General features: G+C 56.5%; 1 protein-coding gene across 3 annotated transcripts in view; it reads left to right on the forward strand.

The window, feature by feature from the left end:
* Positions 1-15,996, forward strand: part of LPIN1 (lipin 1) — a gene marked incomplete at both ends in the record, with an annotated part of 78,700 nt that overhangs the window by 15,700 nt on the left and 47,004 nt on the right. For 2 of the 3 annotated variants that reach the window (XM_084235510.1, XM_084235512.1), the window contains one exon: positions 1,901-1,957. The exons of the other annotated variant lie outside the window; for it this stretch is intronic. In XM_084235510.1, the coding sequence (XP_084091636.1) occupies positions 1,901-1,957 (57 nt within the window). The remainder of the gene's footprint in view (positions 1-1,900; positions 1,958-15,996) is intronic. 3 annotated transcript variants of the gene reach the window in all.

Genomic DNA, 15,996 nt, shown 5'->3' on the forward strand with positions numbered 1-15,996 from the left:
GGCTTGGGGAGGCTCCCTGAGCTCCCATCTGCTTCTTACCCTGATCTGCCTTGTCGGAAAATCTGTACTTTTTCTATACATGTGGCTCCAGGACCCTAGAACATTCCCCCCCATGTTTCCCCGACCAGAAATTCAATCCCCTTCAAAAGCTCCCTCTTCACCCACGGACCAAAGCCGGGTGAGTCTCAGCTCCCCCTTCCTCTTCGTCCCCGTGGCTCATGCCCTGGCCGTTCTTGGCTGGAGGAGCTTTTAACCTCACTTCTGCCCGCGACATGCGGGTGTATCCTCGCCCCTAAGTGGCCCCGGTGGCCCCGGATCTGGTCACCTTACTCTCCGCAGCTCTCCCCTGGGGGCAGCCAAGAGCAGGGCTGCGGTGTCCCCCTGACCTGGCTGGAGCAGGTGCCTCTGGCCTACTCCGTTACACGCAGTGGTGGTTAAGAATGAGAATAACACGACGTGACATCCACGGAACACATAATACATTTAAAAATTTTTAATTTATCTCTATTTTTTACATTGTTGTTCATTTTTGTACATTGTTTGAGTTCTCCTCTCACGTGTAATCCCCATAAAATTACCACCCCTGAGACCCCCGGGAGCCGTGACCGTGAACACGGTGTAGCTGTTCTGTGCCTGTGTGTTCAGTTCTTCTCGTTCAGTCCCCAGGACGGCCGGCAGTGTGTTTTAACCCCCACTTCACAGAGGACAGATCTGAAGCATCTGGACTCCTGCGAGAGGTTTTGTTTGGGGAAGACAGACTTTACAACAAGAAAGCAGGGAGGGAGGGAGGGAGGGAAGCGGCCTGTCCCGCTACCCCTGTCTCCTGCCTTGGGCCCACCCCAGCTTCCCCTCTTGCCCCCGCGCCAGCCCGCTGCGCCCTGAAGGTGTGTCGCTGCTTCTGTGGCTCTGGACACACCTGTCTCCGCCTGAGCAGCCGTTTCCCCCCCTTTCCAGAGGGCCCCGCGCAGAAGCCGCTCAGATGCCAACCTCTGTGCGCCGCCGGAACTTGGGTCCCTGCAGACAGAGCGCTGGTGCCCTGCCGTGCTGCCCCCCACCCCGGGCATGTCTGGGGGTCCTGGCCCCCCACCCCGGGCACGCAAGCACGGTCACCCCAGCCCAGACTGCTTTCCTACCATCTTCCTGACCCCACCCTTCTGCATTTTCAGGGACCTCAGGCAAGTCCACCTCGCACTCACATCTGTGTTCCCACTGCCCGGCCACGTACGGGGTCCCCGAGGGAATGTCGTACAGCACCACGTAAACCAGGGGTCGGGGAGGCCGCGCCGCTGTAGTCAGCTCAAGGCGGGGATGTCTTTGAGATAACGGATTGTACCTGCAGGCCCAGGGCACTGAGACCAGCCAGTCTGGGGGTGGCGGCCCCGGGGGGTGGGGCGAAGGGGGCTACGCAGGCGCTGCTCGCAGGGACAGCAACACCCGAAGTCCATCCAAGGCCTCTGCCCCTTCACCCCTGCTCCTTTACCTGCCCTCCTCGACGGCAGCTCAGGCTGTCGGTCACACCACTTTGCAGACACACAAACAAGCTCCAGGCCCTGACACTGCTTAGGACAGAGGCAGCCGGTCAGGAGGCGGCAAGTCTTCTGACGCCACAGTCCATCACTTCCTGGCACTGTCTCATCTCCTGAAGCCTTGCCAGGGTTGCTCAGGGCTGGGAAGAGGTTGGAGGAGTAGGCGGGAGAGCCCTGGGCTGCGGGGCTGGCTCTAGGGGAGGCGCGTGGAGAGGCGTCACCACCTCCTTCCTCTCCTCTACCTCCCTGCTTTGGGGTGACGGCATCACCTGCCACGCAGTTCGCCGCCTTCAAGGGAACCGATGTTGGTGCAGCCGCTGACATTGATTCCAGAATATGTCCATGAATTAATTTCTCGTGTTCTTCTTTTGCAGATTCCAATGATGAGAGATCCTGGATGGATTCGAAACGTGTGGTCGTCCAACATCAACGTGAGTGCCGCGGCCGCCTGCGCCCTAGTTGGGTCTGGCAGGGAGGGAAGGCCACGGTTAAGGCCACCGAGTGCCCCCGGGCTTGGCCTGGATGCTTTCCGGCTTGGCCGTGACTCGTCTGAAGGTGTCGTCAGCCTGGGGGGGCGAGGAACATTCTGGCTAGTTTCTAGTCTCTTCTCGCTGGGGTCTGCCCTCCCGCATCACAGATGTGGTGGTGTGGCCTCCGGTTTACAAGGTGCAACGGGTTCCTAGTTCCAGCAGGAAAAGGCTGGTCCTAGTGGCCAGCAGAGTCATCACGTGGCTCTGACAGTCGCACCTCAGGGAGTGTGGGTTTGGTTCTGGACACCGAAGTAAAGCGAGTATCGCCGTAAAGCAAGGCACGTGAGCCTTTTGGTTTCCAGCGCGTACAAAAGCAGCGGGTGCGCGCCACTCCATGGCGCAACAGCGCCCTGTCTAAACCACGCGCGTGCTTCACCCAGCTGACAGACAGCCCGAGGGAGCACGTGCTCTGGGACAGGTGCTGACAGACTGGCTCCAGGCGGGGTTCCCACAAGCCTTCAATTTGAAAAAAAATAAATAAATAAGGCATTTTCTGCGCAGTGCAGTAAAATGAGGGCTGCCTGTGAAAGCCCTTGTGCTGCCCCCGAGCCCCTCAAATTTTCCCAGATTCTGCAACTGACACCCCTCTCCTTGCAACCTTCAGCAACTCTGTCCTGTCTTGGCCTGTGCCTGCCCGCAGCCCTGCCAGGCCCTGCAGAGGAGCTCAGAACGTGTTAGCGCTTTGCTCTCTGCTCTGCCCACAGACGCTGCCATTTGGATCGCCCTAGACCCCGAGTTCAGCGGGCTGAGCCCCGCCCCAGCCCCGGCCTCAGGCTCATAGCAGGCTTCTAGCCTGGCTCCCTGGGTCCAGCTCTCCAGCCGTCATCATTGGGGTGCTACTGTGCACAGCCTCCCGCGGGGGTTCCAGCCCCCAGCTCAGGCTCGTTTATCTCCGCACGGGAGCCACACTGCCAGCGTCAGCAGCATCATAGGACGCAGCTCTTAACCGGGCTCCGTCCCCGCGGACGACAGCCTTGAGGCCAGATTCTGGGGTGGAGAGGCTCGAGAGAGGTTTTCGAATTGTCCAGGGAAGCAATGATGGAGTCTGAACAGCTGCTTGTCCCCACGCCTTGGGCCCTAGAAGAGAAGCAAGTCCCCTCTCAGCGAGCTCACTCTGGGCGGAGCCCCCAGGGCGCGGAGCAGGAGGGACTGTAGAGGGCTCACAGCCCAGCACGCGGGATGACTCTGGAGCCCCCTTAAACGAATCTGCAGACCACGCAGAGGAAGGCTGGCCGGGTGCTCTGTGGAGCAGAAGTTCTGTTTCCAGGGAGTGGCAGGACGGGCCCCACCAGAGCCAGGAATCCTGGCCAGTGGGCAGTTGGTGGCAGTTGAGCCCAGGGTGAGGGGAACATCCTCCGTGGAGCAGAGCCCTGGTAAGTGAGCCCCCCTCACAGCCGACAGCCCGCGCGGTGGGCCGAGGTCGCCTCCCCGGCCAGGTTTCCGTTCTCCAGTTGTGGGTCCGGGGCTCAAGGCAGCAGGCCTGGTGTGTAGGGCGGTGGCCCCCGTGGGCACCAAGGCCAGACAGGCCTAGGCCGTCCAGCAGGCATCCCGGCCCTGCATGGGGCCTTCACAGAGCCCACGGGGGCAGGGAGCATGGACAGGAGATGCCAAGTAGGCGGGAGAAGCTGCAGGAAGTCTCACCATCCAAGGTAGGGCAGCTGGACGAAGAGTCCAAGCAGCTGGCCCTTTCCTGGGAGCCCAGCCTCTCCGCACGCGAGGTCCCCGAGCTGCTTACGGGCGTGCTGGCTGTTTGCCCCAAGGCCCTGTGGGGCAGAAGAAAAATGGAGTTTGTGACTTAGTTGGGAGCAGTGGGAGAGGAGGGTTCAGGAGAAATTTCAGGAACAAGTTTCCAAGAAAAGGGGAGTCTCATGCAGAGTCTTGAGAGGCAAGAAACCCCGCGGTGTGTTTGGGGAACGAACTTGAGGTCAGGACAGGGGAGATGAGGATGGGGTGCTGATGGCTGGGGTCCTCTCTGCTCTCCCAAGGACGCTGGACTTAATCCTTGGGGGTGCACTAAGGGCGGAGGTGGGCTCCCCTCCCGAGAGGGGGCCATCTGCTGATCGTCAATCAGTTAACACAGTGACCAGGCTCCATAAAAAGGAGCAAGCGCTGCAGTGCGGGCGAGCCATGGAGCACCTTCCTGCAGGGGCAGAGGGCACTACTTTGAAAGCAAACAAGGGGGCTGTGTGTTCAGGGACAAGGCAAAGGCGTGCTGAGGGGCAGGGTTTTCTGTCTGGTTACACGCTGGCTAGCTCTGCACCTTCAAACTGGCTCAAGCTGCCTCTGCAGCTGCAAATGACTCTACCTCGGACAGAACAACAGCTGGAACAACATGTACTCAGTGACATGTTAAATGTTTTCTTCTTTTTTTTTTTTTTTTTGCTCAGGGCAGAGCTCTTCCTGGGACTGCATTGTACTGTGTGATCATGGGGTGTGCCTGGAAGCAGGGACCCCAGTTAGAGTCTCTTGTTGACCTGGCTGAGTTTGTGCTTGTGGGTCATCCAGATGCAGCTACCTGCCAGGTCGTTGGACGTATTATTTGGAACCAACAGGCAGGGAAGTCTGAATCTCTTGTGTTCAAGTCTCCGTGGGGGACAGAGTCACCCAGGGAGGGGGTATGACCAGGGAGACAGGGCTAGAGGAGACTGTCTAAACAAAACCCCTCCTGTCACAACATTTGATCATGACTGTGCCCTATTATCCTTGGAAGGCGGGTTCATAAATTCCAAAACTGTTTAGTAATGAGAAAGCCCAAATTAAAAGGGAGCTACAACATGGTAGACAGTAAGACTCAATGACTGTGCAGATATACCCAGCACAGGGGACCCTGGGATGTCTGTACCCTGCTTGCTGCTTCCCTGCAAGGGCAACCCAACCTCTGAGGAGACAGAGGAGCACAACTGACCGGTGACAATGGACCACAGTGGAGTTCTGTCAGTACAGAGTACATCTGGCTGTGGAACATAAGCCCAAAGAAGTACTAACACAACTTCCCCTCTTCCTCTCGTCCCCACCCATTCATTCATCCATTCATTCATTCAAACCCAAACTCCTGCATTCTGCAGGGACAGTTGAGCAAGTAAATGTTTACAAGGGCTCCCTCCCCAGCCTTGCTCAGGTGATGAAACACGATGGCACAATTGGTTACAGGAAGCCTGGCACAGTTTTCACCTTATGTTCCTAAGGGGCAGGAAATGCCTCCCTCTTGGCCAAAGTGTATGTGGATTGCATAATTTCTAGTTAGAGCAACAATTCCCAGAATTCTAGATTTTCCTGGCCCATTGACTTGAGTCTATATTTTGCTTATTCTTTTTCTTTCTTGTTGTCTTTAGTTTTAAAAAGAAAAAGAATGGATTTAAGATATTATTTTCTTGGAGGCAGCACCTTTTACTGTGTGAGAAAGTAGAACTTTGTTTAGATTTAAATTTGTGTTTGCAAAGTTATCAAAGTGCTTCATGTGCCTGGTTTCTATAAAATGAACTAGGAAATAATGGTTTATAATTAAAATTACAGTTTCCAGTTGGTGTATGTAGCCTATGGATTTGTACTCTGATAGAGGAGAATCTAGCTGATTTTCAGAGCATCATAAGCAAACACATTCTTATTTATTTATTTATTTATTTATTTATTTATTTATTTATTTATGCATATAAGAGCTGGGGTACAGGCCAGAGATGCAGGGTGGGGGTGAGAGGATTCACCTGAGACAGAGTGGGGAACAGAAAAGATTTACCAAAGTACACTGCTGAGGGGAGCAGAGGGCGAGGAGACAGGAGAGGTCTGCCACACAATGTGGGTAGCTCCCTGGCCAGGGATCGAACTCATGCTGCAGAGTCTGTGGATAGCTTCATAGGTTGCATCTTAACCCCTTGCACCACCAAGGAGGGCCCCACATTCTCCTTTTTTTTTAAACTCTACTATTTTTTTTAAAGATTTATTTATTTGTTTATACAAGCACTGGGTACAGTCAGAAGCGTGGGAGGGTGAGAGAATTCACCAGAGCCAGAGCGGGGAGCAGAGCAGGCAGAAGGACTGAAGTACACTGCTGAGGGGAGCAGCAGGCATGGCAGGAGAGGTCTGCGTGCCATGTGGGACCCTCGCCAGTGGCCAGGGATCGAACCGGCACTGCAGAGGCTGCGGGCCGCTTCGCAACCCAGCGCTCAACCGCTGCGCCACCAGGGGAGGCCCTTACTCTACTATTTTTGTATAATCTCAATCTGTTTTAGTTTGTTCTGTATTCAGACTCTGCCTTTCTTATATGTGGAGCTTTTCTTGGAGGAGTATGTGTTTTTCCTGGAAGTTATGTTTGCCTTTCTTTTTCTTTGTTAGGTCGAGAAATATATGCTTCCCATTCTCTGTCTGCACACATCATGTCCTTAAGCTTTTACTTTAGCCTATCTCTAAAGAGATTTTAGATCACCTCCTATTTCTTCTATTGGTTGACCATAATTTTCATATAACTCTTTGGTTTTCTCCTTTAACACAATTTGTAAAGCACTGACTATGTGGTAGATTTGTTTCTAAGAACATTACAAATATATTAGCTCACCCAATTCCTCACAACAACCCTACCAATTTGTCCTGTCTGTCACTATCTTCATCTGAGGGTGAGAAACTGCACACAAAGAGGCTGGGTCTTTCACACAAGGTCACATGACTGTAAGGGGGCAATGCCAGGATTTGAACCCACAACTTCTGGTTCCAGAGACTTTGTTCATAAGAAGAAAATGAAAAACTTTTAGCCCCAAATTCTGGCAAGGAAGGGTTGACATGCCCTGGGGAAATGATGAGCTAATTATTTCATTGAAATGATTTGTAGGTATTTCAGTTGCTGCTGCTTCCAACTGCCTTCTCATAACCAGGAGAGCAGAATGTACTAGGCTGGTGCATGATTTACTGGAAGGTGCTGTGTTGCATAATGACAAATCAACAAAGCAATGTGTGAATCCCAGGCAGAGGCTAGAACTTACCATCCAGGATTTTAACATTAGAATGGCCTTTAGTAATCTGCAGTGACTACAAATCTATCCAAGGTAACAAGAGCTAGAGGTGAGGTGAAAGAAATTCTCTTCTTTGTAAGAACTTACCTTTCAAATGTCACTTTTCCGTCAAGTTTCAAAAGATGGCATGGCAAGGGAAGCAGGTTTTGTGTATCCAGGAGACAAGATTGCTTGTTCTAACTCTGAATTTTCCCAAAGAGGGAGAAAGTTCTTGGTTTGTGAATCAATATTTCCCAGTTTCACCTTCTCCTCTGAGGTATGACATTTGGTACAGGCCCTCTGGTCATGTCTAAGGAGATCACATAGGAGGAGAGAACCCCCCTGTGGGCCTAAGCACCTGTATAAAGATTGGTCAAAGGTGGGCACAAGAATGTTCCTTGGCTTTCAACTATAAGTTTGGGCTCCCTTCTCAATAGACTTGTGATGCTTTATAGTATTACTATCTCATATTAAAGGAGCCCATTCTGATTGTATAATAACTATCTTTTTTTGTCACCATTTTAATTAATTGGACCATAATTTATCAACTGTTTCTGCAATTTTTCATCCTTTCCTCTTTGAAACTTGGGGGTTTCAAAGAGTTCATATAGAGCTTACATTTCTTTGGATTGATGCTTTTTCTGTGACAACACCCATTATAGACATCTTTTACTATGCATAGTAGGTAACCCCAAACTTCCACACTTTGTAAAAAAAAGTGGATAAGGTTATTTCATCCCATATGGCTTCCTCAATTTGTTGGAGAGCAATTTTCTTTCTTTCTTTCTTTTTTTAAAGGTTTATTTATTTATACACTCAGAAGCGTGGGAGGGTGAGAGAATACACCAGAGCCAGAGCGGGGAGCAGAACAGACAGACTGACGAAGTACACTGCTGAGGGGAGCAGCGGGCGCGGCAGGAGGGGTCTGCGCTCCATGTGGGACCCTCGCCGGTGGCCAGGGATCGAACTGGCACTGCAGAGGCTGCAGGCAGCTTCGCAGCCCAGCGCTCAACCCCTGTGCCACCGGGGAGGCCCAGGAGAGCAACTTTCTGAATTAAAAGCCCTTTCTATTTTGTTTGCTGTGAGTTCAGAATTTAACAAGGCAAAATTCCCGTTTCATGAAAGGATTTGATCATGCTGTGCTCCAAGCTTTCTGCTGGCCCCTGTGTGTGCCAGATTCTGTTCTGAATCCAGTAATGCCTCAGAACAAACTCCATGTCTTACTTAGTTCTCATTCGCTGGGTGCCTAAGGCTGACATCATAACCTCAGTGGGGTCATCACAACCCTGCCACCCAACAATGACCCTTCCCTGCAGCGGGCACGGATGACAGGATGATGGGGGAGAGCAAGTGGGAGGGGAGGAGATGAGCTGAGCTGAGGGGCAAGATCAGGAAGAGAAGGGCAGGATCAGGGTGGCGTCAACCATGCCTGTCCCAATAACAGCCAATAAATGGTGTCCGGGGCTGCTGAGAACTAGAACACTGGAAGAAAGAGGAAATTAAGCAGGAGCTCAAAGTTGCCATGAAAGGGAGCTCCGTATGAAGTTATGGCAATTGAATGGGGTCCTGCCAATATGTCCTCCAGGGTGGAGGCAACAAGACTTTCTTCCGGCAGCTAAGGTAAGCGGCAGCAAGGAGGGTGGAGCGTAATGAGGTCTCACTACTTTCCCTGTGACCTGGCTGACTTCTCGGGCGTAGACTCACTGAGCAATGGAGTCAGTGACTGAAACGGAGGGACCCCAAAACCCACCAAGGGGACCCTGGAGCCTGATTTCTCCGTGGTCCGTGCTCTCATTCAGTTTCCCTCCAGCCTACTGCGGCGGGGGCGTGATGACGTCCCTTTAGCCACAGAGGAAGAGCCTCAGGCGGCGCCTCCTCTGGCTGACACAGCTTAGGGCAACCACGAACCCAGACTTGGTTCACCTGGCCAGGTTGCCTATTGTGGATGAAAGAACGTACCAGAATGAGCTCGTCCACTTACAGGAGATGCAACTTCCCCAGAGGCTGTAGACAGAGACTCTGAGGCTTCTCCTCGGTGGCTGGGGCAGTGTTCAGGGGCTCACTGAGGACTCACCCCGGCAAGCGTGAGTCTGCTGGTCTCTCTTCGGGGCTGAGCTCAGCTGACAAGAAGCCCAGCCACACCGGCCGGCCTTGAAGAGAAAAAACTGTGAATCCCATCCATCTTTGGGAAAATTTTTCTGCCTCTCAACCCTTTCTAAGACCCACTCACGTCGGTACATTTTAGCACTGGGGCATCTGAGACTTGAGGCTGTGGTGCCCCCACTCCGCGCAGCACGGTCAGGGTGACTGAGGATTGATTGGGGGTGTCTCTGTCCCACGGGCACTATGAGCACTTGGATCCCGGCTAAGTTCTCTTGGGTGGTGGCTGCTGTGTGTTGGGTCCGGGTGCTCAGCTCCTCCTAGCACGCGGCCGAGGCTGGGATCACGAACTCCCTAACGGACCCAGCTGTCAGGGTGGACTGGGGTGGTGTCGCCTCCATGATCCCCAGCTGTGGCCCCACTAGCCTCTCCCCTTTATCTCCCTGTGACTCGGATGCCTGGGCCTTAATCTAGGATCCTCACCCTATGGAGGGGTGGGCCCTCGGCCTGCATCCCAGACATTCGCGCCCACAGATAACCCTTGTCCTCCTGTTCACCTCTCCCGGGGGACCCTGCGTCTCTCCTACCTGCCCCCAGTAGCCTGTAGGCCCCGGGACCTGTTCCTCTGGGAGGTTCCAGGCTCCTCTCTCCTCTGCGCTCCAGGGTGAGGTGACACTGGACAGTCCCACCTGCTTCTTGAGACCCTGAGCAAGAGGGTGCCTGTGCCCAAGTCACTCCATCAGAGACCCCAGCCCAGGACAGGCCTTGGGCCCAGAGAGAGCCCCTCTTTTCGTGGCAACCCAGACCTTGAGGGTTGCCCCTGAGCTGGAGCTGAGTCATCACCCAGTCCCCTGCCTGGTAGCCAGCAGGACAACAGGGCCCGACAGGGGTGGGGGTGGGTGGGTGGGGTGTGTGTGTGTCCAGACAGGGCGGGTCCGAAACGCCAGGGTTTGGGAAATCCTATTCAGCGGACCGAGAAATGTGTGAGACAGAGCGTTCCCTCCTCATGGCTCAGGGCTCTCTCCCTCCATGTTTAGATGGGTGGCAGCCATGAGGACAGGAAGAGTGCCTCCCTGAGGGGGCAACTGAGCTAGACAGCCCAGGCCTTACCTGCTCAGGGCCGTCAGACCACCAGCCCCGTGCTGCCCTCCAGCCCCCCGAGAATGAGGGCTTTGCACTGGATCTTCTTGGTCTTTAGACTTCTAGTCGTCAAACTTTAATAATTGAAGATTTATTTTATACAGAGGCTTTGCTAACGTGGGCTAAAGTCAGACTTGGCTTCCAGAAAGACTTTCCAGGACTTGCTTCTTGGTCCCGAGGTAGGCCCTCCCTGGAGCGGGGTAGGAACAGGTCACTTCCTTCTGGGCCCAAGTGGGAGGAGGGGTCTCATGTAAATAATGGCCCCTCTGTGGCACCCCACTTCTGAAATGCCAGCAAGGAGGGGTCACCGCTTCCCTGGAGGCAGAGGCTGCTGAGATGGATGATTCCCTAAGACCAGCTAGAGGGTGTCGATAGAAGACAGCTCCTAGCATCACTTGGTGTCCCTCCATGCAGGTGACCCCACACTTTCATCTGGGGCCACTGGATGTTTTGAGCACCAGACGCCTCGGACATCTCGTCTCCTCTGGGGTGGCTGAAAACCAGATCAAACTCAGTGTGGCCAAAACTGCCCCCTGATTTTCCTCCCAAGCCCCCATTTCTTTCCTCCTGCAGATCAGAAAGCGCCCCGCCTCCCTCTGTGTTAGGATTCCAAAGGCAGATCTCTTTGCTTCTCCTTTCTGGCCTCACGTGCCTCTCCCCACAAAGCAAGGCCATGGATTATTACCTCCGCAGTGTATCCAAAGTCCTGACTCTTATCCCCATCCCCAACAGTCTGAACCCCATCCTCCCATCAGAGCGCACTTAGTCTCCCCTATTTCCCTGAAGTTCATTTTCTATCTAGTAGAGAAGTGGTATTTTAAACAAGTATTTCCTAACTTAAAACCTTCCCTAGGATATCTGAATTCCTCACTTTGGCCCACAAAACCTGAAAAGTTTGCTCCCTGTGATGCTTGCGGCAACTCAGTGGCTCCAGCCATCCACAGAGGGTGCCTCAGGACCTTTGCACCTGCTGCTTCTGCTCTGCTGCCTCCCCCTGTTGTCTTAGATAAAGTGGTCAGTGCAAAAGTAGAACCAAGACAGACCTTAAGCTGGGTGCTGTCTCCAGGGAGCTCCGGGAACGCTGTCTGCATTCTGAGCCCCACTATGAGAATTTTAGATGGCCTGCAAGGGAAGTAATTTACATTTTCAAGGATTTTACAGAGAAAGTCTGGGGACATGTCAGGAAAATGTAACATTTGACGCTGTGTATTGAGAAGAACAAGAAGGGTTGTTAAAGCTGGCGTGTCTATTTAGGGCCGTGTCTCCCGGGAACTCTGACGGTAGCAGTGCCAAGCCCTGAAGCCTGTCTTTTTTGAGGTTACTGGTGTGCTTGGGGGCAACTTGCTGTTGCTGCTGCAGCTTCTTCACAAGGCCAGTCCAGCTGAGCCCCTAGTTGACCAGGGAGAGGGGTACCTCTCTAATTGTCATCTTTGTGGGACGCCAGTTTCTGTCATTTAGGATTCCAGTTCAAATGTAACCACCTGATCATCTGATCTAAGTCATTTCTATACCTGAGATTATTTATTTTTTTGGTCCCTGCTGGAGAGCGTAAGGTCCGCCTGGGCAGGTGCTGTCACTCCCGAGAGCTGTGTCTGGACCCGAGCCTGCAGGTGTTTGCTGCTTGGATGCCTGAGGCTGGGGTGCTTGCTCTTCGGGAGGAAGACGAGCAGGTGGAGCAGCGGTGGGGGTGCTGAGCACGGCAGTGGGGCGGCGAACACGGCTGCAAGCTGCCCTTCTGTGGCTGAATAAACAGGATCGGAAAGATTCAGGGGCTGGCCACGCTGGCCCGGCCGCTGAGGGTGCCCAGACAAGACCCTCCTGGGCATCCTCAAGGTCAGCCCAACCTGCTGAAGGACACAGGTGACCGGCTCGGGGAGGAAAGTCAGAAACGTGGCCTAAGGGCCCAGACCGCGGGAAAGCTGAGGGCTTGAAGGAGCGGCTGGCAGACGCGCCCTTTCTTCGGGGGGAGGGGACTGGGGGGGCTGCGGGGCCCCCCCACTGCCCGGGCCATGGAAGCCCCACCCCGGACCCTGGCCCCGCCCACTCGCCCGCCTCGGGCCCCGCCCCCGTCGCTCGCCCCGCCCACTACCCGCCCCGCCCCGCCCGCTCGGGCTGCTCGCCCCGCCCCCGCCGCTCGCCCCGCCCCGCCCCGCCCCTCCCGGCCCGCTCGCCCCGCCCCCGCCGCTCGCCCCGCCCCCCGCTCCCCCCGCCCCGGCCGCGCGGCCGCCTGTCACCGGGCCCCGCCGTCCGCGCACAAAGGCGGCCGCGCGCCCCTGGGTGAGTAGCCGCCGGGGCGCGAGGGCCGCGGCCGGGCGGAGGGGCCGGCGCGGCCCGGGGCGGGGCGCGGCGCGCCTGGCCTCCCCGCGGCGGGTCCCCGCAGCCCGGCCGGGCCGCGAGCTGCCCTGGGCCGCCCGCCCGAGGCCCGCGCTGACCTTGGGGGCCGGGGGGGGGGCGCCCGCGGGGGGGGGCGGGTCCCGCCGGCGCTGCAGGAAGCGGGGCGCGGGGCGCTGACCTCCCGCCCAAGGTCACCCCGCGGCCGGGAGGCGGCCGGGGGCGAACCCCGCGGGTCCGGGGTGCGGCCTCTGCAGCGGGGCGCGGGCCGGCGAGGCGCGGCGGGGCCCCTGCAAGTCGCGCGCCGCGGGGCGCGGGGAGCTGCGGGAGCAGCGGCGCTTGGGGCTCCCGCGAGGGCCTGCGGCGCGGGGGGGGGGCCGGCGCCCGCGGGGGGGGCCTGGCCTGGCCCGGGCCGCGGGCCGTGACCCCGGGGTCCTCGGACCGGCCGGGTGCCCCCGGGGTGTAGACCTCGGAAAGATGAGTTTGTGACTTTTTTTTTTTTTGAAGATAATATTACCCAAAGCGGTGTCTTTCCTTCCTGCCCCTCACTGAGGACACACGGGGCTCCAGGGGGCGCCGCCAAGGGCCCCCCTCCCGCCCGGGGCCCCCGGTTCTGCGCGGGGCTGGCGCTGGGGCCCTGAAATGTGATGCTTGTTCCTTCCACGTTGGGTCCTGGGAGTTACAGTGAGCGATGGGGCGTGCAGAGTAATTGAGAAATAGACACGTGTGTGCACGCGCTTGCACGCGCACCCACACTCACACACACACACACACACACTCACACACACTCACACACAGTTTGTCTCCTAGAAATGCTGGAAGATTGTTTTCTGGCCCGTGTTTTGATTACGTTTCCTATTTGCCTCCTCCCCAGGCCTGGAGGGGTGTTTCCAACTTTTACTGCTCTTCGCATGTGGGCCGGGCCGGGTCCCAGCTTGCGGGGAGTCTGAGCTCCTGCTCTCCTCACCCCAGGTCTCCCTTATCAAAAATCTCACCCCTTTATAAGAGATTGCGCCGCTGGGGCCAAACCTGCCGAGTCTTGTGCACCTGAGAGCTTGGGGGTGCGGGACCCAGGGCTCTCCCGGCTCGGGCTCCCGGCTGGGGTGTGGGGGCCGCCCAGCTAGACCAGGAGGAAGTCAGTGGCCTGTGCTTGGCCTGGGGACAGCCCTCCGGGCCCTGGGCCAGAGGGCAGGGCGGGCGAGCGGGAGATGGGAAGATATTTCAAAAGAAGGGCCCAAGGGGTTCGAGGACAAGAACTTGACTTTGCTGTTACGCTGCCTGCTGTGTAACCGGAGCCGGAGACTTCAGTTCCCAGCGCCTTGGTGTCTTCATCTGCGACATGAGGAGATAATCACTCATTCACCAGATGCTTGTAGCGATTAAGACAGACGGGAGTCCGTGAAGGTGGTAGTCCAGCCAGGGTCCGAGCGCCAGCGAGGAGTGCTCTGGGGTTCGGACAGTCCCCCCTGGTGGCTGGTCGCCAGGCGGCAGATCATCACGGTAGGACCCCCTGTCTGCCCCCTCCCACTTTGGGTTGGCCTCTCCTGGATCCTCTCTTTTGTGGGTTCAAGGTCTGGAAGGTCCCCCCCGGGGGTGGATTGTTGTGGGCAGGTGAGCTGGTGGGGCTGCCGAGGGCTGCGGGCACCTGTCCAGGGCGGGCCTGTTGGAGGGGCGGGGGTGGCAGGGTTGGGGTTTAGGAGAAACACCCAGAAGGCAGTGACGGGTTGGGACACGGAGGCTTGAGGTTTGACCCGTGTGCACTTCCTCTTCCCTGGGGAAGCGGTCGTGAGAACGGGGCGTCGTCAGGGCCTGAGCCGGCCACAAGACATTCTCGGGTGTGAGGGGAGTTTCCTGGAAGGGCCACATGGCACATCCTGCATTTGATGGGGTCCCGGCCCAGTTGATTACAGGGGCAGCCCACTCATTTCAAGTTGGAATTGGCTTTGTGAAGAAAAGCAAACGTGAGCAAGCCCACCAAGCCAGCGCGTTCTTAACTTGAAGCCTCCACGTGTCCATTTGATGACCATGTCTGAACCCTCCACTGTCTTCACTGGGAGCGGACACTCTGGGGAGCCAGGCCCCCCCTGTTTTTGTGGCTGGCGGCACATGGGGCCAGGGCTCCTCGGGAAGGGGGTGTCAGGGACCTGACGGGCTGTGGGCCGGGGCTGTTAGTTCAGAGCACGAGCCTTGGGTTTGTGCCCTCCCTGCCTGCCGGGCGCTCCTCCCTCTCCCTCTGCCACACACCGGCCAGGGTTGTGCTCGACAAGTAAGAAGTGAGCAGCAGGCCCAGGGCTGGAGTGCTTTCCCGGAGGACTCTGCCGCAGAGAGCTCTGGGCCCAGGGAGAGGCCAGTCTCGGTCAGCTCGCGTGTGGCTCTCCCCATAAAACCGTGATGCGCGGTGGGCTCACTGTCCGTTGGCTGTTGTTCTGTGAGACTGGCCTTAGCTCTGGGGTGTGTGTGTGTGCGCGTGTGGAGTACGGTTATGCGTGTGTGCATGCTCTGAGTGGTATTTGTGTGATGTGTGTGGTATGTAGGTGGTGTGTGTGGTATTTGTGTGGTTTTGTGGTACGCATGTGTAGTGTGTGTAGTATATGTTTGTGTGGTGTGTGTGCATTTGTGTGTGTGTGTGGGCATGCGTGTGTAGCGTCTGTGTATTATGTGTTTGCCGTGTGTGTGTATTTGAGTGACGTGTGTGTATTTTGTGGTGTGAGTGTATTTGAGCTCCGGGGCACAGCCCCCAGGGTGCAGGGAGCCTGGGCGACACCCCTCTCTCCTGGGGTGCCCCTCACACAGGCCTTTCTTTCCACCCCGGCGGAGCAGGGGGTTTTACATGTGAGCCCTGAGTTGCACATAAAATGTTTTTCTTAATGTGGGTCCCAGGCGAAAATATTGAGAAAATCCTGTTTCCCTCTGGCTCTGCTGAGTGGGAGAACCACGCTGTCTCCTTCCGATCCCATACTGAGGTAACTGTCACGGCTCTAGAGTTGGGGTGCCTCCTGTGTGAAGCCGTGTTTTCTAGGCCTGTTTCTCTTGGCGTGTTCCACAACAGTGCTGCCTGGCCTCCCGGCGGCTTCGAGGCCTTAAACTGACATCCAGATAAAGGCCGTGGCGCTGAGCAGATGGACAGATCTTGTCCTGCTCCACCGAGTGTCTGTCCACAGACCCGGGCTCCGGGCCTCTGGGCATTCATACAGAGAGTGTTGAACTATGTTTGGGGGTGGGGGGCGGCTTGGCTGCGGTTTGGAATGGAGCTTCCATCCCATAGTCCGACCTTTTGGGGGGCCACAGGGTCCTGTTTGGGCACCCCACAGCATTAACAGATGGCAGGTGCAGGGTTGCGGGGTGTGGGCTCAGACAAGAGTGCCAGGATCCCCTCCCTGGCCCCTCGCC

This window comes from Talpa europaea (assembly GCF_964194135.1).
Source record: "Talpa europaea genome assembly, chromosome: 6".
Taxonomy (NCBI): Eukaryota; Metazoa; Chordata; class Mammalia; order Eulipotyphla; family Talpidae; genus Talpa; species Talpa europaea.